The following is a 26,592-nucleotide window of genomic DNA, read 5'->3' on the forward strand; positions in this document are numbered from 1 at the left end:
TTCTTTCCATTTCTTGGGCTGAGATCCCCTGAGCTTGACCTTATGCCCTCGATATTTGAATTCCATGGTCAGAGATTTAAAATCCCAAAGTACAAGACCCAGTTGAGCAAACCATTGGATACCTAGCACTAAATCACTGCCACTCAAGGGCAGTAAGAATACATCTGTAAAGAATTATATGCCTTGCATTCTCCATTAGAACTTCTTAATGATGTGCTCACATTTCATTTTATTGCCATCAACAAGCTTGACATAAAGAGGATCAATGTTTTCTATTTTGCAGTCAAGCTTCAATGCTCTTGAGGCATCAATAAAATTATGAGTACTTCCACTATCCAGAAGTAGCTGTAGCCTCTTTTTTCCATGATGGCCCTCCACTCTCATTGTTTGAAATGAAGCCATTCCATCTATTGCTTGCATAGATATGTGAGCAAATTCAGAACCTTCTTTTTCCACTTCTTCCACCACCTCTTCCTCTTCTTCTACTTCTTCTACCTCTATGTGATACAACTGTGGCTTATTTCCCCTACACTTATGACCAGACTCATACTTCTCATCACACCAGAAACACTGGTTTTTGGATCTTTTCTCATTAAACTCAGTAGATGTAAGTGTTCTCCTGTTGGTGTTTAGGGTGTTAGGGTTCTGGTGAGTGTTTGTGGGTAGTCTGTTAGGTTTGTATGGGGGAATTTGAGGGAGAGGTTTGAAAGGTTGGGGTGTGGGTAGTAAGGGTGGCTGTTTTAGTGGTAGCTTAGGTTTTTTTGCCTTTCCTGCTGCCTCCTGAAGCTTATCTAGGCACATGGCCTGTTGAAGTGAGGAGGGATTAAACATCCTCACAGCAAGCTGGATATCTTCATCTAATCCTGCTAGATAGCAGCCTAAAAGATGAGCCTCAGATAGCTCCACTCTACTTGCTAATGCATCAAATGAGTCATGGTATTCTTGGACACTTCCAGACTGCTTAAGAGCCTTTAAATCTACCATAGGATCATCATACAAATCCCCAAATCGAACGGTGATGTCCTTAACATAATCCTCTCATTTTGGCAGAATCTGATTCTTTTTATGCATATATGTTTGATGCCACAACAAAGCTTTATCTTCCAAGTGAATGGCAGCTAGTTTCACCTTATCAGGATCTTTAACATTATCTAGGTCAAAGAATTGATTACACTTAAAAATCCATGACTTCAAATCTGAGCCATTGAACTTAGGAAACTCTACCTTAGTTAACCTAGCAGAGTAATGAGAGTATTTAGAAGGGGGTTTAGATTCCTGATCCTTGATTAATACAGTTTCAGGGATAGATTTGTGAGTATTATCAGAGACTAATTTTGTTATTTGCACAGATAATCCCAACAATAAGTCATTAAGCTTAGAAATGGACTTACAATTCTTAACAATATTTAAGCTATTTTGTTTGCAGGCATTATCCAATTTCTTACCTTGGTCCTGCAACAGAGTCCTCATAGTCTGCTCTAGCTTCTTCATTTCAATATTTCCTAGATTAGCAGAATCAGAAGAGGATCTTGTCATAGGCATAGTAAGGTGTAGGCCGAGGAACAGTCTGCTCTGATACCAATGATAGAGTATGGTTATCAAACCTGATTTTGGACAGCAAAATGGAGGTTTGAACAACTATCCCAGTGAGCTAGCCAGGAGAAAGCAGAGCAGCTTGTTGGTGATAATTGTAGAAAATAAAATGCAAAGTTTTGAGAGAGAAAGAGTATAGGTAGTAAAGAGAGGATTTCATTCATAAAGCTTAAGAAAAAATGATTCATTACAAGGACTTGGCATAAATAGCCTTCAAGACTGCTGACCAACTCAGTACTAACAACAAGTAAAATACGGTAAAAAGGATAATTTGCTAAAAGAAAAATACATCTTTTATCTCCAGCTAATTATTCTCTGACATATTCCCTGTATCATTCCTTTCCTCTCTTTCTGTGAAGCTTCCTTCTTGTACAGCTTCCTTTTCTTCATTTTCTGTTGGTTTCCCCGACTTTTCTTGTGCATCCTCCAGCTCATATTTTTCCACCTCGGCTCCCATGCTGGCAAGTGTATCATGGGCATCAGTGGATGTGGCGGTTGTACGTGGTGTTGAGAAGTGAGAAGAGAGAATGAGGGAATTTGGGACTTTACTTTTTTTTTTTGAAGGATGGGACTTTTCTATTTTTGTAAAATTAAGTCATAACTCTTACGATTAGGCGACTGTTACTTGGGTCTTTTTATTAATTTTTGTTTTCTTTTTTTATTTCTTTTTTATTTTTTTTTTTGTAAAATGTTATTAATTATTGTAAAAAAAGTCATTAATTACTAAGGGCCTGTTCACATTTACTTAATTTCAGTTCAGTTCAGTTCATTTCAGCTCCAATCAGTTCAGTTCAGTTCAGTTTAGTTTAGTTCAGTTCAACTTCTAATTTCCCTCTCTCATAAAATATTCATTTCAGCTCAGTTCACTTCAGTTCAGTTCAACTCCAATCAGTTCAGTTCAGCTCAGTTCAGTAAATGTGAACAAGCCCTTAAGCACCACTTTTTCTGAAAAAGAAAAATAAAAAGCACCGGTTTGAACTAGTTCCCTTTTACTTACAAGGGTACCAGTTTTTGTGAAAAGAGACATGGATAATGGGGTTTTGAACAGGTGCCCTTTTACTTACAACTTTACTAGGGTACCTATTTTTGTAAAAGAGACATGGAGAATGGGGTTTGATCTCCAATCATGCAGCTTTATAATATAATTAAATATTATAGGGGTTGATTTTTTTTTTTGTTTTTTTTTTTAACTAGTACATTCATTAAAAATAATTTCTATTAGTGACTAATTTGTATTATGTTTAATATTTTATTTTGTATCAATTAGTGCTTAACGAATTTCTAATATCTTCAAGTTTTTTTTAAGAAAATGTTGTAACATGGCTAATTCATGGTAACTAATTTAATTATCATGTAAATATATGCATTTTTGTTCTCATTCCCTCCCCTTTCTCACTAACCCTTGTCCTTGTGCAACCAAGCAAATGATTGATGCCAACAAAGATACAAGGAGGATTGGTCATGCAAATATATATTATTAGTAAAGTTATTGTATGCAATGATTTCCTCCTTTTCAATGGGATGAGTAGATCTAGCTACGAAATTTATTTTGTTGCAAAAACCGTGGCATAAGTATATGATTATCACGGGAAAATTATAAAATGTATGTAGCACTAGTGTAAAGTTTGCCACAGAAAAAAGGTACTCGTGGCACAAATGTAAAGTTTGCCACGGGAAAAAAGGTATTCGTAGCACAAATGTAAAGTTTGCCACAAGAAAAGTGTTACTCATGGCACAAGTGATATATTTGCCACGGGAAATAAATACACGTGGCATAATTATTCTTCTTATTAAGGTTTTGTATCATAGTTCACTTTTCCAGTTGCTAGATGAAATTATGCCACGAATTCTAAATTCTCGTGGCATAATTCGTGGCACAAGTGTCAAATTGTTGTAGTGAGACTTGTGGGGCTTTAATGAAGAGATCTCCTTAATCAAGGAGGATGAAAGGACCCCTCTCTGCCACGACCCCCACTCCAATATGACAATAAACTCTATTCTTAAGAAACAAGGGCATTTTCCTAGAATGACTCTAGGAAAGAAGAAAGGAATAGCAAAACAGCTGGAATTACCCGGCCTCCCTAAGTTAGATACTTTCGGACATGGTTTCGAACCTACTCGGGAAGATCTCAAGCGAGCCCAGGAAAGGTCTAAGGCGTGTAGGAACACTCGCATCCAAAAGAAACCAATCCCAATGGATCAGTATCCTCTTACTCTCAATGGTCAATTCATAAAAGAAGGAGAGGACTGTCTGTGCTATGAATTTCCTGAACCTTTTTTTGTAAATGGCATAAGGCAACCGGGATTCAAAATTTTCTTAGATTCCTATTTTCTAGATGAAATCCCAATTCCTATCCACAAGGAGAAAGAACCCCCATGCTTTGACTTTAATGTCATGGGATTATTATTTGGGCGAGAAAAAGATGAGCCGAGATACATAGAGGATAACTTCTCGCTCATCCAAACGGTCCTACAAAGCGAGAACTTTGACCCCTCGAAGCTTATCACTTCAGCAGAAGGATCAATACAAGGGTGGCGTAAGACGGTCAAGGTGGCTACTCCTAGTGGTAGGAAAATCTCCATAACGACAGGGCAAGGACCGATGTTCTAAGAGTCGTCTGAGTCAGAGTCAGAGTCAGAGTCTTTTCCCGTAGAGTCATCCAAGTCCCTCATTGTAGCACCCCTCCTTCTTCTATTTCTTCTACTAGGGTAATTAGCAATCAAGTCCCTGAGGACATTTCCCTTTTCGATGTAATGATTTCCGAATTCAATAATATGTCTTCTTCTACTTACTCCTCGTGCTTTTCTTTAACCCAAGATGACGAGCATTGCTTAACTAACAATGAAAATGACAAAGAAAGTATTAAAGCAATGGAAACACCTGAAAAGAAAACACCGATAATAGAGGAAAATGAGACGGTTGATATCTCAAATGATTCAACCATTAAAAGAGAGGTTAAAATCGGATTAACACTTAATGAACAAGAAAGAACCGATTTAATTAATCTACTCAAAGAATTCATCGATGTATTTGCTTGGTCATATGAAGATATGCCAGGTATTAATAGAGAAATAGCTCGACACACTATATCACTAATTCCAGGAATGAAACTTGTAAAACAGAAGTTGCGTCGAATGAAACCCGACGTAGCTCAATAAAAGAAGAAGTTCAAAAGCAAATAACTGCAGGTTTTATCAGGGTATCCAAATACCCCGAATGGGTGGCCAACGTTGTCCTAGTTCCGAAGAAGGATGGAAGGGTAAGAATGTGTGTCGACACTCGAGATCTAAAAAAGGCAAGTCCAAAGGACAACTTCCCTTTACCACACATTGATATTTTGGTAGATAATACAGCGAATCATGCACTTCTCTCGTTCATGGATGGATACGCGGGATACAATCAGATTCTCATGGCAGAAGAAGACATGGAGAAAACAACCTTCATAACACCATGGGGTACTTACTGCTACACGGTAATGCCATTCGGGTTGAAAAACGCGGGTGCTACTTACCAACGAGCAGCGTCTGCCTTACTCCATGACATGATGCCCAAAGAAGTTGAAGTATATGTGGATGATATGATTGTAAAATACAAAGATCGCCCAGGCCATCAAGTAGGCTTGAGAAAATTCTTTGAAAGGCTAAGGAAATACAACATGAGGTTGAATTCATCCAAGTGTGCTTTTGGAGTCACCTCAGGTAAGCTTTTGGGTTATGTCATAAGCTCTAGAGGAATGAGATATACCCAACCAAAATAAAGGCAATCATGTAAATGCCACCGCCCAAAACCGAGAAACAAATTCGAGGATTTATTGGCCGGTTGCAATACATAAGTAGGTTCATATCCAAATTAACAACGATATGTGAACCAATATTCAAGAGGCTTAAAAAGAATGTACCAGTAATATGGGACGATGAATGTCAAAAAGCCTTTGAAAATATCAAAGCCTATCTTGCAAATCCTCCCATATTAGCACCATTAATTCCAGGAATACCTCTTAGGTTGTACCTAACAGTCACCAAGGAGACAATGGGAGCCATGCTTGCGCAAGAAGTACAAGGTAAAGAAAATGAAATCTACTATCTAAGTAAAAAGATGCTCGAGTATGAAGTACGCTATACACTGCTCGAGAAATTGTGACTCGCATTGGTGTGGGCCACAACCAAGTTAAAACATTACATGCTTGTGCATACAGTCTTTGTAGTCTCCCGAATGGATCCACTTAAGTATTTATTCGTAAATCTATACTCAATGGGCGCATATCAAGATGGATAGTCAACTAAGCATAGTTCGATGTAATATTCATGCCTCAAAAGGCTATCAAAGGATCTGTGGTCTCAGATTTCCTAGCAGACTTTCCAATAGAAGATTCAACGCCAATACACGACAATGAATTTCTAGACGAAGACTTGATGGTCACAGAAGATGATACTTGGACCTTATACTTCGATGGAGCCTCAAACCAAAAGGGATGTGGAGTTGGAGTATTATTAGTATCACCTAAAGAAGAGCATGCTCCAATCTCCATAAAGCTAGATTTCGACGTTACCAACAACGCTGCTGAATACGAAGCATGCGTTGTAGGCCTTAAAACAACTTTTTCATTGGGAGTGAAGAAATTACGAATATTCGGGGACTTTTCATTAATCATCAACCAGATTTCTAAAAGATGGAAAGTAAGGAGCGAAAGTCTAGTCCCTTACCAAACTTATCTGGAAACTCTCACCAATCAGTTAGAAAAGGTAGAATACGCATATATACCTAGAGAGGAAAATCAATTTGCTGATGCCTTGGCATGACTAGCCTCAATGATTAGGATTCCTACGGAAATCGAGCAAATGCCTCTAACTATAGAAAAAAGGCATAAACCGGCTTATATTCAAGCTATAGAAGATGATAAAGTGATCCAAGATGAAGAGGAAGATAAAGAAGAACCGTGGTATATAGACATACTTAACTATGTCACCAAAGGAGAATACCCTGCTCATGTTGACAAAAGAGCAAAACGAGCATTAAGACTCTTGGCTTTCTAATACGTACTCATAGACAACGAGTTGCATAAAAGGGTACCTAAGGGCCGAGCTCTCTTATGTGTAGGGAAAAAAGATGCTGAAAGAGCTATGAGGATAGTCCACGAAGGAATTTGTGGAACCCATGTTAATGGAAAAATGCTAGTCCAAAAGATAATGCGAGAAGGATACTATTGGACTATCATGAATAGGGATTGTCATCAATATGTGAAAAGATGTCCTAAATGCCAAATCTACGCCAATTTACAACATGTTCCTCCATCTCTACTTTACACCTACACTTCACCATGGCCATTCTCTACATGGGGAATTGATATTATTGGTAAAATTACTCCTCCAGGAACAGGAGGTCATGAATACATCCTAGTAGCAATTGATTACTTCACAAAGTGGGTTGAAGAACAATCATATGCTAAACTCACTGCAAAACATGTAGCACTCTTTATCGTAAGGAATATCATTTGTCGATAGGAGTCCCACATGAAATGATAAGTGACAATGGAACTCACTTTCAAGTTGAGTGTGAAGAATTGTTACAAAAATATGGCATTCAACACCATCATTCTTCTCCTTATAGACCTCAAGAAAATGGAGCAATTAAAGCAGCTAATAAAAATCTAAATACTATCATCGAGAAAATGACGGAAAATTACAAGGATTGGCCTGATAAACTCCATTTCGCACTTTGGGGTTATCGCACGTCAATTCGCACGTCAACTGGAAATACGCCATTCTCCTTGGTTTATGGAATGGATGTCGTACAACCTGTAGAGCTAGAGATACAATCTCTACGCATTGCACTAGAAAGTAAACTCGATGAAGTTGAATGGACTAGAGTGAGATATGAGGAGCTAATTCTACTTGATGAAAAGTGACTAGAAGCTCTACATCATACTCAATTCTATCAAACTTGTATGGCTAGGCATTTTAATAAGAAGGTCAAGATAAGAAACATCAAAGTAGGAGACTTGGTGTTTAAAGCATTAAGGAAAAATGTTTTAGATCCAAGGGGCAAATTTAGGCCTAATTAGTCCGGACCCTATATTGTCAAAACAATCCTATCAGGAGGTGCAGCAAAATTAACTAATATGGATGGCAATGAATTCTCAAACATGACAACTCATGACCAACTTAAAAAGTACTACCCATAATTACTTGAGTAGGATACTCAAGAGAGCTACGTTTGGCTTGATTCCTTAGGAAAGGATACGTAGGCAACCCTCTACGGGTGCGGCCACTTTAATTTATGCAAACCTCGCATCCCAGATATAAAAAGAAATTTGACAGAAATTCGACGAAGCATCGGCATCACAGAAAAAGCTCTGTCGCCGGCCGATGAACCATAGCGCAAAACGACAGCGTCTGTCGTCAGATGCCAGACGGCCGCAGCCGGTGTCAGCCGTAAAGAAGCTGCGCCATTTCTTCTGGGAGTACCTAGGAATATTTCGGTGTTTTATGGAAAATTTTCGACTTCCGTACTCGAAAAAATTTCTGAAAAATTAAATTTTCTGTTTTCACTGCTTTAATAAATTAAATTTAAAGGGGTTGATTTAATTTAAAAGCTGAAATTTCATTAATAAAATAAACTAAAAATTTAAAACTAAGTCTAATAAATTGAAAGTTAAGCAATGCTTCAATCTTTCTTCTCTTTCTTTGCTCTTTTCCAATTTTTATCTGTATCCACTTCATCGTCCATGGCTTTAGCTAGTAGGCATCCTTTAGAGGACCTACATTCAATTTTGGAGTAAATAGTTTCTCCCTTAGCTAGGAATCCATGTTTCTTCTCTACCCAAGGCTTCTTCTCTGAAGTGTCAGCTTTTCTTTTCCCTTTATCCTTTGTAGAGCTCTTCTTTTTAGGCATCATATGGGTTTTGAATTCAACCTTTTCACCCAAACGTTCCTTAACAGGAATCACCTTTTCATCGAGACGACTCTTCACATCAGTTTTACTCTGATTTTTCTTCATGTCCTTTGAAGGTTTCTTGAGAAGCCACCTCTTCACATCATTGGGCAAGGAAGGAGGAACCTTTTGGGTAATCACTTCCCATAAAGGTTTAGCGCTCCAATATACATCAAATTTTTCTACTTCTTGTGAAAAAGGGAATTCATAGGGACGACGAAGATCCCCAGAAAGAATTGTTTGAAGTAGGTCGTACTGTCTTTTTACCCTGTAGGGATAATAAAAAGTCATCTTGGTTAAGCTTGGAAGACGACAGAAAGGTTGCTTGTTGACACCAACCATCTTTTCTATTTTCCACCAAGGGATGACCCACTTGACAGCAAAGTTGCAAGAAGCAAACACTTTTTTTCCATTCATGGCACCCCATCTTAGAGAAGCGTTTCTTTCGCCTCACAAAGCAATTTGGAGTGTATTTTTCAACATTGTCGGGAGGACTAATTAACTCTAGTCTCTCCATTAGCCACATCTGCAAAATTTCAATGCAAATAAATTAATATTACTATACAAAAATATGTATTTGATTTCTGTAATTAAAAACTTTATTTTTTTACCTGTAATAAAATTGGAGAGCCCCGAAAAGGCACTTTTGGATTTCGCTTCAATTCATCAAGACTAAGCATAGTCTCTCCAACAATTAATGGCATTGGATTTCTCCCAGATTCAATTTGCTCCAAAACAGTTGATATGATTCCTTGGCCCTCATTAGTTCTACCACAAGTGATAAGATATTGGTTAAGCATGTAAAAGAGAAAAGCCCTTCTTCTATAAACATGAAAGGATTCAGACTAAGGTCTATCAAAATAATGGCGTGCAAATTCTTTCAAATTAACTATGCTACCATCTACAATATTTGTTAGGTCTTTGTCTCTTAAATTAAATAAGCGCTCAAAATCTTTATAATAATATTCATTTATTCTAGGAATTACTCCAAGATCTAATGCAGGGAAGCCTAAGATAGCACCGAATTCTTCCGGTAAAGGGCTAATTTCATCACACCCTAGTCCAAAACAATGAGTATCTGTATCCCAATATTCTAAGGTGGTATGAATGAAGTCTATATTAAGATCTACCCCCTTAACACCATAGATACCTCCCATATGAAAAAAGTCTAATTCTTTTCTCTCTTTGGCAGTTAAAGACCGACACCATTCATGAGTGAAGTTGGTAAAACTCTTAGTAATTAAAGACATTATTATTTTTTCAAAAGCTAATACTATGTTTAATCTGCTGAAATTATGAAGAAAATCGGCAGACCAGGGGGCTATTTATACACAACATCGGCACAGTTTTAATCCGGAAAGGATTTGGAGTCAGCGCTCTTTAGCGCCAAACGACGGTTCTGTCGTCTGGCACTAGAGTCTGGCGCCAATCGCCAGTAGTAGCGACTGGCGCCAACGCAAAACGCGTGGCGCCATGTGGCGCTGACGTTATCTTATCAGCGAGCTTTTAAAAAAACCGCGTTTTTTGGCTGATTCGAACCTGAACAATGGCTTTACGATTTTATCCCTTCATACACCCTTTTAATTAATTTTATATATTAATTATTTTTTCTTTTGTCTTTGAATTTTATTCAAACTTAATTTTAAGTTTTTTGTAAGTCCAATATTTTTTTTTTCATTTTTCGTTTTGGGGGAGAAAGTCGGATACCCTCCATCAATAATAAAAATGACGGAATTTTTGCGCAAAATTATTAATTATCACAATTCTTTGCACACACAAATATGCACATAAAAATGAAAAATAAATACAAGATAGAGTAATAATAATTAGATAATAATATGTATATACAAGTATGTCTAATAAATGAGTCAATTAGGCAAAGTTCTATACAAGTCAAAATAAACAAAACAAAGGTATAAACTACGGCGCTGAAGGACGCAAATGATTAGAGACGCCCATCATATCATAGAACTGCACAATACGAGGAGTAAGCTCTCCACCAGCTTCAGCTCCAGTCTCCTCAGGAGGAGGAAAACTCAGCACAGGACCCGTCCATCCAAGGTCACCCTGAGGCTGAGCCTGCGGAGGCTGCTGCGATGACGAGCCGACCTCGTACATCCCACAACCTCTAGGAGCCGAGCTAGCCTCTCCCTGGCCTACCGCCTCAGCACGTGCGCCCTCAGATGAAGAGCATGATCCCTCCACCGCCTTGATCCGAGCAGCCTCAGATCGACCACTCCGACCGCCAGAACCAGTACGGCGACGTCTCGATCTAGACCTCGCCGGATCTCTCCAGACCTCAGGTCTCGTCCGGGTACGAGAAGGAATGGGCTGACCCTACAAGAAGAAACCAAGTTAGAAAAAATCAAAATAGAAGCATAACAATGCAGAAATAAGGAGAAAAGGCTACCTCCTGAATAGCGTCGTCGCGACGACACGTAGCCACATTCCTCATCCGCACGAGCTGGCTCCGGAAGGTGTCTATACACCGTGCCATCGTCGTGACCACCTCGCGCGAGAACTGTCAAAGAAATAAAAGTCAGTAACAATGCATAACAGATACGAACAAATTGCAAATAAATGAACTTACCCGAGACTGGTGGCGAGGAATTGACCGCTCTACAAAGTGCTGATCCTCAGGTGCCGGAGGAATCATCTCCTCAATGGGCCCGTATTTCCCCTGGTAATGGATAGACCTACGAGGTGGCACGAACTCAGTAGGCCCAGCCTGACAAAAGCAAATCAAAGTCAATAAAATATCACTTGGGGGCTACTTAGCAAAAGGTAAAAAATGAAAATCATACCGCCTCCTCCTTAGACAGAATAGGGGCCGGAGCTAGCAGCGGTAGCAGCTCCTCCTCATTGCACTGCCCGGGGATCGTGTGAGATAGCCAAGGGGTCAGCCCTCTCTGACATGCTCAGCAGCCTCGCGTCATTGAACATATGACGCGGCGGAGGAGTAGAAACGACGAAAGCATCCGAGGAGTGATGAATAGCAACCCTCTCTCCAAGGTATGCAACCGCTCCGTACGTCCCTAGGAAGTAGCGACGCTCAACGGGTACTACGCAGCTAACCCAGGGACAACCAAGCCGTTCCACGGCCGGTACTACACAACAGGCTCCTACGAAGAATGCCTACGAGATGAGAATCTACCAAAGGCAATACAAAAGTGTTCAACTATGCAAAAATCATACCGAGAGAATCTGGTCTCGAACATAGGCAGTAGACATCCCAACATGGCGGCCTCCCCAGCAGGTGCTCACGGGAAAGCCGCGTGGCGACAGTCTCGCCGGCGCGACTGAAGGAAAGTACTCATAGAACCAAATCTACAAAAGACAAAAAGTATCAGCAAGTGCTAACCAAAGCTTAGAGCTAACTTTTAGCGAGATAAAGTATACCTCTACGACTCTCAAGAAGCTGGACAAAGCGACGTTCCCCGCAAAAGACCGGTGTTGACACGAGTCTCGTAACGCCCGAAATAAATCAGCATAGTCCAAGATGGCCAAGTCGTAAGTCCCGACCATGTGAAGATCACGGACTACAGGCAGGTAGTAAAGCAGCACTCTACTACCCTTGTTAGGGGAAAACGTCCCTGACAGCAAGATAAGCGCAAAGATGCGCACCCGCTGCTCTCGGGTGGTCACATCATCCTCAAAAGCTGCCACCAGAGTCGACCGGGGAATACCTTAGCACTGAACTGAGGCGACTCTACCTCATCACGAGCCCGAACAGCAATCGGACCCAACATCTCCTCAACCTCAGGAGAGAAGACGCTGATGTTGCTATCAAACGACAACGTAGTAGAACTAAACTCCAGTCCCGTAATGAGACTGAACTCGGTTGGGGTGACCATCATCTCACCCCAAGGAAAGTGGAAAGTGTTGGTGGTGTCCCAGAAGAGCTCCACCAGGGCGCGAGCCATGCAGTGACCCCCATCAGAAGCAATCATGGCATCCACGTCCTCGAACAGGGCAGTCAGCCCACAAGACTCCCACAGAAGTCTCAACTCTCCGTCGACGCCGATGTGCATTCTATACAGGTTGCCTAGAGTATCGTTGCCCGAGCCATGGGAACGAGTCCTACAAGCAGTAATCCCACGACGCACCCTCTCAAAAATGTGGTGGTCGGGGGAGAAATACAAAGTTTGGTCATCCCACTCAGGGAGGGGACCAAGAGAAGTGGACGGGTCGGCATCCTCCTCTACGGGCTCATGCTCCCGTCGTGTGTCTCGGGGTCGTGAACTAGAACCTCTCTGTCTATCCATGCTACATTGTGCAAAATCAACATAAATTAAGGTTCTATAGTATCTAAGGTTCGCCTAGCCGCATGATACTATGTTCGCGAAAAACAGAGTACGTAGTACTAAAACAAAGCACAATTTCAATATGAGCATATACGGCATTTTTCAAGCATCTAAACAATTTCTTGCATTACTATGGTAATTATTGTGACGAATTGGACAAGAATTGCTAGCAAAAACATCAAGAACAAGCCACATTGTTTTCCCGGCCTTTAGAGGTCCAACAATGGTGATTTGTTCGTTTCTTCACAAAATTGAGTCAAACAAGTCTCAAATTACTCCTAAGGCAATATGTAAACATAATCAAGCAATTTCATGACATAAAATTTGACAAACAAAGCGAATTAAGCAATTCAAGGTTCGAATTTTCCCAAAATTCATGAACAAAGAATGTCAAATTCATCAAAAACCAGAGTGATTTTGAAGAAAACTTACATAGATCGGGAAAATAGATGAAAGAAGCTTCAATTTGCAACAAATTTGAGCAAATTTGGTTGAGAAACGAGCAAGAACGACCAAGACGAAGTTTCGCGGCGATTTTTGAAGAAAAAGCAGCAGCAGCGGCGAAATGAGGAAGAAAGGGGATATATATGGAATTCCCGACTCTAGCGCCAAACGACAGCTTTAGCATTTGGCGCTGGTTCCAACGTCTGGCGCCAGAGCGAATTCGTGGCGCCAGTAACTTTTCAGCGGCGACAGAGTATTCAACTACTCAAAATAGTTATTTTGATCTCTTACAACAATTTTGGGTCCCTTGATACGCCAGTTAGCCCCTCTAAGCAATTTGACATGAATTAGTAATCGGCTCGATTACAAATGCATTAAGTGATCGACCTGATGAATGATCGTCTCACTTAGCTTAAAGCGCCCAAGCATTGGCTCATCGAAGGCACCGACATAATGGTTCATAAACAGCAGAAGCGTCGACATAATGGTTCATAAACAGCAGAGGCACCGACATACTGGTTCACAATTCAAAGCATCAAAAGCGCCGACGTACAGGTATACAAAAGCAAAAGATCGACAGGCATTGGTCTTCGGTGATACTCTTCAGGGTATTGTCGCAATAAATGAGGATAACTTCTAGCGAGGATATCTTCGACAGCGGTCCCTAGCTTGTGGAGGGTTGTCACAAACAACTAGAGGTGATTTAAGGCAAATTTATCTTCGATCATGTTCCCTAGCTTGCGGAAGATGGTCACAAAGCGCTAGAAGGTCGTTTCAGGCGAAGCAATCTTTGATGGGGTTCTCTAGCTTGCAGAAGTCTATCACTGCAGAATTGGAGGCAGTTGAAGGCGTAGTAGTCTTCAGGAGGTATTCTCTAGCTTGCAGAAGATCGTTAAAACAAACAGCAGGATGGCATTCCCTAGCTTGTGGAAGGTTGTCACAACGGCAAATACAACAATGCAGCAACAAATCGGTTACTTCTAGAGACGTGTGCTCGACAGTGCAAGATACGCGTTTCTTAACTCTCTTATCTGTTTTAACTAACGCTAGTTTGCAGGTATCGGCGTTACAAGAGTGATTTATGATCGCAGAACGTTCTGAATCATTCATCGTCCCTATCGATACTTTGACTTTTATTTTCAAAACTTGCGTTTCTCCAAACTCAGTCAAAGTGGGGGCTTATGTAGACACCCATTTGTGTCTCCCCAAAACTAAACCCAGTGATGAGTACCTTATACGTCGAATCATAATCGAATGAAGTGAAAGTGTGGAAGGTCGTCTAGTGTTGCGGATAGTTTTTATTTCTTTTCTTTCTCTCTGTTTTTAAAAACCTATTTTTAGAAAATAGCCAATTCAGTTTGGTTTGGTCCATGACGAGGTTCCAATAATAGTGTAATTGGGTCAGGTTCGAAAAGAGCTTTCCAACGATATATTATAAGCCCGATTCCGATGAACAATGAGGAAGTTATGACCAAGTTACTAAACTAGGCTCGGTTTGATATTTATATGCGGCCCAATGATCTAGAGGAGGGCCTAATATCAATTTATCATTCCTAACGCAATTAGAATTGATTATAGTCTTCTAGATTTTTCTAGAAGGTTCTATTCATTCCTAATTTAATTAGCATTGTTAAATTGACTTTAGTTGACTTTTTAGAGTTTTAATTAGAATAAAAGAAGTGTTTTTAAGAAAAATACGATTTTGCTCTCCAGTACGGTTAAATTTTATCAAAATTAAGAAAACGCGTGGAATTGTTTTCTAGCGCATGACGACAAGATTAGCGCCTGGCGAAAATGCTTGGCGTCTGGCGCTAATTCGTTTTATTCTCTTCAAAACTATGATTCGTTTTTCTATCCATCTGGCTTATTTTCTCTATAAATAGCCTCCTAAATCTTTGTTTTCAATCATCAACAATTCTGTAATTCTAATTCTCTTTCTTCAAGATTCCCTTGATTATTCTCTCTCTCTTTCCTAAAATAGCTTTTCTCATACAAAATTCCGCATTCACAAGACCAAGAAAAACCTAGCCAAGTTCGAAGTTGCCTTCGCCCTAGACGTGAAAGGTGTTAATTTCTGAGGGTTTGGTCCCAAATCTCTATTTCAATTATTTAATTTAATTGTTTTATTATTTTCCTTGAAGTTACTAACGCGTGTATTTTGTTATTAGAAAAAGGTACGAGGCATCTAAGTAAGTGCTTTAATTGATTTATTGATATTATGATATAGAAATCATGTCTATGTTGTTATTTTGATTCCTAGTAACATGTTAGGATGTTTTCCTTAATTAAATGTTTAGAATGACAACAATGATTCCTAGTATCATGTTTAGGGTAATAACTATAATTTTTAATATCAAATATGACAGTTGTGATTCCTGCGATGCTTCTTATTTTCTTTCCTAATATCATGTTAGTATCATGTTAGGGTTAAAGCTTTGATCTTTATTGTTTAGTGACATGCTAGGGTTTGTTATTAATCTTGTTAGTATCATGCCTAGGATCTTGCTATTATTATGCTTTAACATTATTATGATGATGATTATAATTGTTATTATTTATTATTATTGATATTATGTTACTTGAGTTTATTTTATTGTTATTGCTTGATCACGCCTTTTATGCATGTTTAAAGGGAATTTGTACTTGTAATCACGCTTAATAAGATTATTAATAATCTTGTTTATGGTTAATTTGATTATAATTCAAGTGATCGCCAATAATAGTTTTATTTGTGCATTAATATTCAACTAACATAGATAAATAGGTTTAGGGTAAACCTATTGATTGCATGTTAGTCAGAAAGCGCACATGAATACGATCAGAATAAAGCAGAGGCCTATTAATAGGGCAGGTTCAATCTCTTTTAGGGTGGATGTGTACCTACATCCCCGAACTACCAGTCATGGTTCCAGACTTATTGGAGTTAACGATCTCCTGGATCGTTAAGGGGTGTAACCTTCACCCTGTGAACGGTTTACAAGTTCCTAAAACTTGTTGGCGACTCTTTTGCTCTATCTGCTTTCCCTTTGTACGCCACCGTACTTAAGTGTATGATCACAGTGGGGTTCAAGCTAGAGATAATGCTTGAAATATTCCCTACATTCTGCCATCTGTAAAGTAATGTTAGTAACTTTTAAACACTCATATTAAGCCTAGCACACACAGACGATGGCATAACACTAACACTAGCACCCAAATCACATAATGCTTTATCAATAAAGACATTACCAATATGACAAGGGATAGAAAAACTACCAGGATCCTTTAATTTAGGAGGGGATTTATTTTGCAATAAAGCACTACATTCCTCTGTAAAAGCTACAGTTTCTACCTCATCAAAGGCCCTTTTCCTAGTCAAAATATCTTTCATAAATTTAGCATATACAGGAACCTAAGTGATTAAATCAGTGAAAAGAACTGTTACCTGCAAGTTTTTCACAACCTCCAAAAACTTACCAAATTTCTTATCAAACTTACTCTTCAAATGTCTATTAGGGAATGGTAGTTTGATAGCTGGACTCTGCACATCTCCTCCCTTTTCCTGATATTTACCCTACAAAGAAACATTAGAAGGGTTAGTTTCTTTTGTAGCCCTGCAGGGTTAGTAAGATTAACATTTGGTACAAGGGAATCAGGATTAGCAACAGGTCCATCTTCCTTGGGCATAGGAGGCCCATCATACTGTGAACCACTCCTTAGAGTGATTGCATTGGCATGATCTGTAGGATGGATTGGTTACGATGGTAGAGCTCCCTGCTGAGGGGTTTGTAGGGTAGATAAAATCTGTGCAATTTTATTATCAATGATTTTATTATGAGCAATAATCGAATCAATTTGTGCATCCTTACTCTCCATGTGCTTTTGCATGCTTGAAAGCATTACTCTAGTTTCTGACATAGCAGGGTCAGAAGATGAGGAGGATTATGACGGGTTTTTCTGGCAAGAATTAGGATGGTAATATTTTTGCTGTGGTGGGGGTTGCTGTTGTGTACTGTTTGTTGTGGAGGTTGAGGGTTTTGTACACTGGTACTCCGGTAGGAATGATATAGGTCGTTCCGGAGGCCAGGATCATAAGAGTTGGAGTATGGGTTATTTTGCCTATAGGATTGGAAGGCATTAACTTGCTCTATGGAACTCCTATAATCTTGTTCCCAATGTCCTACAATTTCACAAAAAAGCTTCATTATTAGCAACAACAGAAACATTAGCCGCAGAGTTAGGAACAACAGTAAGATTATCTAGTTTATGACAAATATATGTTAACTGAGCTTGCAAAAAGGATACAGAATCGACATTATGTTTTCCTTTATTAGAAAACCCTTTCGGATTCCCATATTGGTTATTGTAAATTGCCATGTCTTTGATAACCTAACCTGCATTTTCAACATTAAGATTCATGAATCTCCCACTAGCTGCAGAATCTAGAATTGATCTAGATGAATTTCCAAGGCCATTGTAAAAGGCTTGGATCAACTGCCATTGTGCCAGATTATGGTGGGGGCATTCACTCTGTAGATCCTTGAACCTTTCCCAAGCCTCATATAGAGTTTCATCTGGCTCTTGGGCAAAGTTTTGAATAGCACTCCTTAATAAAGCCATTCTTTCTGCAAGGTAATATTTATTATAAAAATTCAAGGCAAGAGTTTCCCAGTCAATAATACCAAGTGCAGTTATATTCAAACCATTAAACCATAATATGGCTTTTCCACATAAAGAATAGTGAAAAAGAATCTCCCTGATTTGGTCTTGCGTGACCCCAGCTTGTCTAATGGTGTAGCAGTATTGGCAGAAATTTGCAATGTGAAGATTATGATCTTCACCCTTAGCTCCACTGAATTGCTTCCTCTTTATCATCGTGATAAATTGGGGTTTGATTTCAAATTGCACACCATCAAGGGCCAGAGTAGGAGTAAGGTGTGGAAAATATGTCAGGGACGGCTGCGAATAATCGCTGAGCTTCTTAGGTGCTGTCATCTCTGATTCTGAATCTGAAAGAACTTCTAAATCACTAGAATCAGTTAGAAGGTTTCTGTGATAGGCTTTCGCATCACCCGTTGCTTGTTGAAGCAATTTTAGCACAAGAGGTTGAAGGGAAAGAAAAAGCCATCTACTACTTGAGTAAAAAGCTACTCGAGTACGAGACACGGTATACTACACTTGAAAAGCTTTGTCTCGCACTTGTATGGGCCATAAAGAAGCTTCGCCACTATATGCTTACTCACACAATGTATGTGGTATCAAAGAAGGATCCACTTAAATTCCTCTTTGACAAGCCAACCCTCAATGGAAGGATTTCAAGATGGATGGTCATGCTCGCCGAATTCGACCTTAAGTTCATCCCTCAAAAGTCGATCAAGGGAGCGGTTGTATCAGACTTTCTAATAGACTTTCCAGGTGAGAGTGGGGAAGTTAACAATGAATTCCCGGATGAGCATTTGTGCACGACCAATACCGATTCGTGGGAGCTTTACTTCGATGGTGCTTCAAATCAAAACGTGTGTGGTGCAGGAGTCATCCTAACATCTCCTGACAAAGAACACATCCCCATATCAGTACGACTGGATTTTGAAGCAACCAACAATGCTATAGAGTATGTTATCCTTGGAACCCGCCAGGAATTGTCTGTAAAGATTCTTTTGTCTATGGAAAGAGCGCTCAATCACAAGATCGAATGGAATATAACCTGATTTGGAACACTTGGGCATAAATAAAGAACTAAAAGACAAATATGTGAATTGCCTCAAAGAACTAATGTAATCTGAGACAAGAGGGAATAATCTATCTAGACTACAAAAAACAATCAGAAATAAAAATTAAATCGTTTCCCCGGCAACGGCGCCAAATTTTGACAAGCTAAAGTCGTAATCACCTAATAAAAAATAATACCTAAATCCATTAACTATGCAGATAGGGAAGAAGGGTCGAACCACAGGGAAACAAGTCAATATATTCCTAATTAATCAATATAATCTAGATTATCAAGTAACCAATTTGTTGTTATAAAGGGAACTAAACTACTAAGAATAAAAGTGGGAAGGAATAATAGTAGGAGGAAAATCAATGAATATAAGACATAGGGCATAGGTTCACCAATAAATAATATTCCATGGTAAAACATAACAATCAATCATCAATGCATCGATTAATCAGATCATAAAGGGCTTTCGCTACGCATTACAATCACAAAGTTAATTTACCGATATTAAATCTCATCTCTCGAATCTCGACTTAACCATTTATAAATTAGTCTGCCTATTGAAAATAAGCCTAAACATCAATTCTCATCTCTCGAATCTCGAATTAATATTGCATAACTCATACAATTAAACTAGGCCTAATCTAATTGCATAGCATTAAATCAATCAATAGGAAATTAATCAAGCATTGACAATCAACAATAACAAATTACCCCTTCATATTATTTATGGATCCCCACAAACCATAGAAAGAGAACTACTCACACATAATTATATCTAAACTAATCAAAGCAATTAAAGGAGACATGAAGAATTAAAGAAATAAAATTACTGAAATTAATAAGGAAGAAATCGTTACCAAAGTTAACGGAAATAATGAGTTGAATCAAGAACAAAGTATAGAGTTATAGAGAGAGAAAATAAAGCTAAGTAGAGAGAGAAAGTCTAAGAGAAGAGGTACTAAAACTCATAACAATAAAACGTACTTATACCAAACTCTTCACTAATCCTAGTTAAAACCAAGTAAAACGCCGAAATCATGTCCTCAGAAACACGCGCCTGATCGGGATCGCCTTTTTCTTCGACTTCTTGTCCTGGGCAGCCGCCTGATCGGGCGAAGGATTGCCCGATCGAGCTCGGCTATACTTGGACTTAGATTGGGCTTCACTTCTTAGCCCAATTCGAATTTCCCCTTCGGATCTTGAATACTCGGTCCAAATGCCTCAGTATCTCATACGTCGAGCCCTTAATCATCGAGTTTTTTTTACTTTAATCGGCCCTGGGCTATGAAAAGTGGTCGTTCCCTCCAATGCTCTTAGTCGCTCTATAAAATCCCGGGAAAATTCTCCAAAAGTGCAATTCCCTACAAAACTCAACCAAAACTACGAAAACACTAGAAAACACCAATTAGTAATAAAAGTGGCTTTAAATAGCCAAAAACACTACCAATTATGACCAAGGGATGGGGGTAAAATACTATATAAAATAGACATATCAACCCCTTACTCCCTCTCCTTCTCCTTCCTTCCTCACTTCCCTTTCCTCCTCAAATTAGTCCGGCCACTGTTTTTTGCCGCCGCCTTTTACTGAACCTAGGCCACCACACCCACAAACCACCGAAACCACCTACCACCAAACCCACCTGCCGCAAATTGTTAACCATAGAATCCACCAACCACCACATTACCAGCAGCAAATCACCAACCACCAAAGTCGTGCCATTGAAACCTCTAATTGTAATTTGCTTCAAATCTAGGGTTTAAATCATCGATCATCATAATCGTCTTCATCTTCATCATCGTCTTCGGTTCTTTGGATGCACAAACACGTGGATGCGGGTGCCCGCACCCAATAGTTTGCGTTTTATTCTGAATACACAAGAAATTGGAAATTAACGTCATCGTTTGTCTTCAAAAGGCAAACTATGTTGAACCTTGAACAATGATCAATAAAATTAATGTATTAGTGCTTTCTGCCTCTACTTTCCAAGTTCTTGAAATTTTCTTTATAGAGATTCTTCACAAATCTAGATGTTGCACATACACACTCCACAACGTAACTTTCCATTCAAGTAACGTAGTCCATCTAATGACATATTTGGAAGCAAAAGTCAAACTTTTCATTCATTTTAGTTTGGTTTCACCAATCGTGACTCGATTTACCATGCTGTAATGTAAAGGACTTAACATTTAGACCTGATCAAAGTGAATTCAATCGGATTTTGGGGGTGGGGGGGATTATGGGAAAAAAATTTTAGCCCGAAATCATATCGGGCCTGGCCAAGTCTAATTTTTATAATGTTTTGGATGGGCTTGGGAATGGAATTTTATGCATTTTTAGTTATTTTTTTTGGCGCGGCCTAAAAATCCTAAACCCTCATGGCCGTGCTAGTTTGGGCACACAATTTTTGGCGTGAAGCTTGACCCGACTCGACTCTGCCTGAGGAATGGGATATATATTTCGTCCCCAGCTTGGCTTGCCCAATGATCACTTCTATCAACAATATAAGCAAAACAATGATTCTTAGTTATTGAAAACTAAAACTCCGCTCTCGGTTGATAAAAAACCAACGAGCACCCTATTCATAATGTAAAATAAAATTACTTAATAATTATATTAATCATAAATAATTTTTTTTTTATATTTACATACCAATTTTATTTGGCAACGAATAGGATCGTAATCTAACAAAACAACAACACCATTGTTTGCGACCCATGTTAGCATTTCTATTAAATTTCTTCCCTTCTTGTTATAGAGCATTTTCTTCAACTTGTGAATAATCTGATCATGACTAACATCAGGAACTTTCTCGTCAGTATCCTTAACAATGAAGCAAACTTGAGATTGAATCAAAACCTTAACCACCACAGCAATACAATCTTGCAGTTAAAAAATAATTTAAAGTTACTTAAAAATACTTCTATGTATGAAATTAAATTGTATGACATTAAACCAAACAATTTTTTTTGAAATTAACAAATACTATAACAAAGGGAATGACAAATCGTTAGCTTTTTGTTCAAGAGTAGTAGGAAGAGGTGAATCTCCATCATTCCAACCTTCAATCCCAAATGAAAATGGATTTCTTCAAGAGAAAATAGGGAGCTTCTCAAATTTCTTCAAGGACTTTAATTTCTTCACTCCTTATAACTACTTGAGCTCTCCACATAAACGTGTTGACCTTACTTGTTTGCACAAAAGAGTTTGGATGCTCTTGTGTCAACAATAATCCATTCGGAGTTGTTCTCTACCAAGTTTACCTGAGAAACGACAATGACATTGTAGGCGTTCTTCGAAGTGCGCCTACGTTAAGCATGTTGTGAATATTCTTGGCACTCATAGGAAGTGGGAATTGACATATACGATTAAGAACAACGATTGGGGACAAGGAAAGTAGGGAGCCGCCAACAAGTTTTTAAGGAACTTGTAAACCGTTCATGGATAATAAAAGGCAACCGTGATAAAGGGACAACGAAAGGCAACAACGATTGACCCGTGAAGGTTACACCTCATTCATAATCCATGAGATTACTAACTCCATATGGTTCGGAACCACGAAAGGAGGATCGGGGATGATGGCACGAAGTGAGTCATGAAGTCACATTTCGCCCATATTGGCCACTACTCGATTCTTATAGTGAAAAGTGATCCCTGCGATCCCAAAGGAATGCAAACAAAGATTCAATTTTCTCTAAACTATTATTAAGCTAAATTGGTTGAATATTAATGCAACATATAATTCTAAAATATTGTGATCACTTGATTTTATAACAAAATTAAAAAGGAACCTAAACCGGTTGTTTAAATCAAAGGAGAAGTTAGTTAGACATCCAAAAAGAACCCCAATAGGCGCTCCCTCTCCTCATCATGCGCGGCTGCGAAGAAATGGGTACGAAACGGAGAAAGATGAGATGTGCGGCCGCACAACTCACCTGTGCGGTCGCGGCCCCTACTTTCCACACCCGTGCCGCCTTCGTGCACGCCCGCGCCTAGGAGCAAGGGAGCTCCTCTTGTGCGACCGTCTATGCTTTCGTGCGCTCCACTTGATGAATCTTGGGGTAGAATTTTTCGAAGGCCTCCACGGTGGGTTCAACATCATTTTTAATGCCCACGCAGCTTCAGAGCGCGGCCTAGAAGACTTGGACTTTGCACCCCTTAACATTAGAGCTTCAAAAGGAGAGATCAGCATGCATCTTGAGCCTTACAAATCCCGAGAAAAAGCCATTGAGCTCCTTGAACATCACCAAACTCCTGAAAATCAAAGAAAAGCAAACAAATAAAGGAGAAAAGGTAAAATAAACTAAGAAATGCAAGAAAACAGGAAAATAACTAAGGAAAACACAAACTAGAGAAATATAAGAAATGGTGCTTGTGATGAAGCACTGTCAAACTTTGCTTTGATCGAGGTCATCTCCATTCCCAAGTTTGAAATTTTTCATTACAAATTGTAGATGACATTGAGATGGTCGATTGAATACACCATAGAACCACTGTTGATTGTCAAATCTCTCTCACGTTTTTCCAATCCATGTGATACCTTACCACATCTTCAATTAAGTCCACCACCTCGTCCTCCGCTTTGTTCATGATAGGGCCTCCGGCATCGGCATCTAAACAAGAATTTCCTTGAGGGCTTAGACCTCCATAGAAGATTTGGATGATTTGATAGGTGGGAATCCCATGATGTGGGCACTCTCTTTTTTATTCCTTTTACCTCTCCCATGCCTCATAAGACTTTCAATGGGTTTTGGATTGAAGCTTTGAATGAGAGCTCTTGCTTCGGCCGTTTACTTTTGTGGGTAAAACCGAGATAGAATATCCTTAGTCACTTCATCCCATGTCCTTAAAGAGTTTGGCTTCACCTCTTTGTCCAACCACTCTAGAGCACGTCCAATAAGAGAAAAAGTGAAAAGTTTAAGTCGAATGAACTCTTGAGTAACCCCATTCACCTTGATAATATTGCACCTTGATAATATTGCAATTTCTCAAACTCCTTAAAATGATTGAGGGGACTCTCATGATTGCCTCCACTAGATTGACGCCTCACTATCAATGTAATCATCGCCGGTATAATCTCAAAGTCATTTGCCGGTGTCGTGGGAGGAGCAATTTCGCTTTGAAATCTATAGGCTCCCTGAGCCCCTAACACTTTTAATGCCACTCTTGGATTAACACCCATGCTATCTCGTTCTTATTTTTCTTCTTGATGGTCTTCCTCTCTTGAGGAACTAGAACTGAAGGAACGATTAGCAACCCTTATCTTTGTTATGGTCCTCTCAATTTTCGCATCAAATGGCACTAAATTTTGATCTCGTGCCCTACGCATACAAATCTCAAAGGAAATATTAATAGCACGACTACAAGTGTAGCATACAAGAAAGAAAATCTTTTTGTATTTTTCAAATAAAATGGAACATACTCAATCAACAATGGAAAATAACCATGCCATTCCTTGGCAACGACGCCATTTCGATGGGAGGAAAACCTAAGTCATTGAGTTCTAAGAATCCCCCCAATCAAACCAAATTTATAACCAAACCCAACCCTAGGTATAGGGGTAAGTCCGGGTCGAACCCGAGGGAATAAGCTATAAGCTATGGTCTCCAGTTAAGCTATTCTAAAATCTTAAGCAAATTGTTTGGTCAAAACAATCAAATAAATACAATCAAAGCTAAAAATAGAAATTAATATCAAGGTAATAAGGATTTAGGATCCACATGCATTCATGAAAAATGTGCTAATTTAACGGGAAGTTGATTAATCAAACAATGCAAGGGAAAACAATATTTTCAATCAAAATTACTTGAAGAGCTATTACTTAATGTCAAGCTAGTGGTCTCTACGAATGATAATCAAAGAAAAATCGCAAAACAAGATCAATCAATAATAATAGCTACTCCTCATCAAATCAAACACATGCACGAATTCCATTAATCAATTTTATCACATTATCAAATCAATCAAAACCCCATATTAGCTCTAGCTTATCATTTATACATGTTTCACCACATCCCTACAAAGGAACTACTCACTACACATTATAAAGTTGAAAAGCATAACTAAACTAATCATCAATTTCATCATCAACATTGTAATCAAAATATCAACAATCCAATCAAACAAACTATGGAAATTCAACAATATATCAAAAATCAAACACTAAAATTGCATTAAAGAGAAAGCAATTCTTACAAAATCAATATCTGTAGGCGTCGCTCGAATTGCGCCTACGTAAAAGCATGTTGTGAATATGCTTGGCACTCATAGGAAGTGGGAATTGACATAATACGATTAGGGACAAGGAAAGTAGGGAGCCACCAACAAGTTTTTAAGGAACTTGTAAACCGTTCACGGATCATAAAAGGCAACCACGAATAAGGGACAACGATTGACCCTTGAAGGTTACACTCCATTCATAATCCATGAGATTACTAACTCCATATGGTTCGGAACCACAAAAGGAGGATCGGGGATGATGGTACGAAGTGAGTCATGGAGTCACATTCGCCCATATTGGCCTCTACTCGATTCTTATAGTGAAAAGTGATTCCTGCGATCTCAAAGGCATACAAATAAAGATTCAATTTGCTCCAATCTATTATTAAGCTAAATTGGTTGAATATTAATTCAACATATATTTCTAAAATATCGTGATCACTTGATTAAACAATAAGATTAAAAAGGAACCTAAACCGGTTGTCCAAATTATCTTATTAGGCGTGATTTTCAATTACATATTCCCTTTAACATGCAATATGGTGATAAAAAATAACAATAGAATAAACATTAATATTGGAAGCAATTTAATTATAATATCGTTAGTCAAATCAAATCATAATAATAACCCTAATCATGATACTATCAACAAGAATAAAAATAAGAGTAATTAAGTGATTAATTACTCACTTTCCGCGTTTCCTTGAATTACTACATCATGAATAAACTGTTAGTAACTTCAATAAAAATATAAATTAAATTAAAAAGTAGAGTTAATTTGGTCCAAACCCTCAGTGAATTCTATCTTTCACGCCTTGGTTTAAGGACGGAACCTCAGGTTAAGTATGAACTCCTTGGAGTGCTTAGGGGAAGTATTATGGAAGAATAGGGAGGCTAATGTTTGGGCTAAAGAGGGAGAAGAGAATAATTAAATGATCAAGATTGTTGATGGTTTAAAAAGGGAAGATATGACCTCTATTTATAGAGAAAAAAGAGGGATCAAAGAATCCAGAAAAGATAAGAATTCGAACCAGATAAATCTCTTGCGATAGACATCATTTTTTGCGGTTTTTGTTTTTATCATATCTTTTGATCCAGAAATTGGAATAAGATAAATAAGATATCGTTGGAAATTTCTTGAAGTCTAATTTCTAACCAAATTAGAATTAGATTAAAATATTTTATAGAATAAAAGATATGGCCGAAATACTGAGACGGTGTCAGTTTTGGATAGAGTTTGACATTTTATTCATATCTTTTCCGTTATAGCTCGAAATTGATATTATAATATATCATTGAAAATATAATTTCAAGGGCTATCCAAACATATAAAATTTGGATAAAAAATATAAGGCACAAATTTCATATCTGACTATCTTTGAACGTCTTTCAATTTGGATAGAAA

At 38.6% G+C, this 26,592-nt stretch overlaps 1 protein-coding gene, 1 non-coding gene and 1 pseudogene across 2 annotated transcripts; all 3 read left to right on the plus strand.

Annotated features, from left to right (window-relative positions):
- The first annotated feature begins 1,591 nt into the window (after positions 1 to 1,591).
- Positions 1,592 to 18,959, plus strand: LOC145557497 (uncharacterized). Its single transcript, XM_081618674.1, has 2 exons — positions 1,592 to 1,681; positions 18,285 to 18,959. The coding sequence occupies exons 1-2, from the start codon at positions 1,592 to 1,594 to the stop codon at positions 18,957 to 18,959; spliced, it is 765 nt and encodes a 254-aa protein (XP_081474800.1).
- LOC145561142 (small nucleolar RNA R71) lies at positions 17,759 to 17,865 on the plus strand. The gene has a single exon (XR_014093719.1). It is a non-coding gene; the product is annotated as a small nucleolar RNA R71 (small nucleolar RNA).
- A 4,687-nt stretch (positions 18,960 to 23,646) lies between the features above and the next one.
- LOC145561174 (small nucleolar RNA R71) lies at positions 23,647 to 23,743 on the plus strand (annotated as a pseudogene).
- Positions 23,744 to 26,592: the final 2,849 nt, after the last annotated feature.

This window comes from Chenopodium album, chromosome 9 (genome assembly GCF_948465745.1).
Source record: "Chenopodium album chromosome 9, dcCheAlbu1.1, whole genome shotgun sequence".
Classification (NCBI taxonomy): domain Eukaryota; kingdom Viridiplantae; phylum Streptophyta; class Magnoliopsida; order Caryophyllales; family Amaranthaceae; genus Chenopodium; species Chenopodium album.

Coding starts and splice junctions, on each gene's coding strand:
- LOC145557497 (XM_081618674.1), top strand. CDS start 1,592: ATGGTTATCAAACCTGATTTTGGACAGCAAAATGGAGGTTTGAACAAC. Junction 1,682..18,284: donor GAAAGCAGAGCAGCTTGTTG/GTGATAATTGTA, acceptor CTAAATCACTAG/AATCAGTTAGAAGGTTTCTG.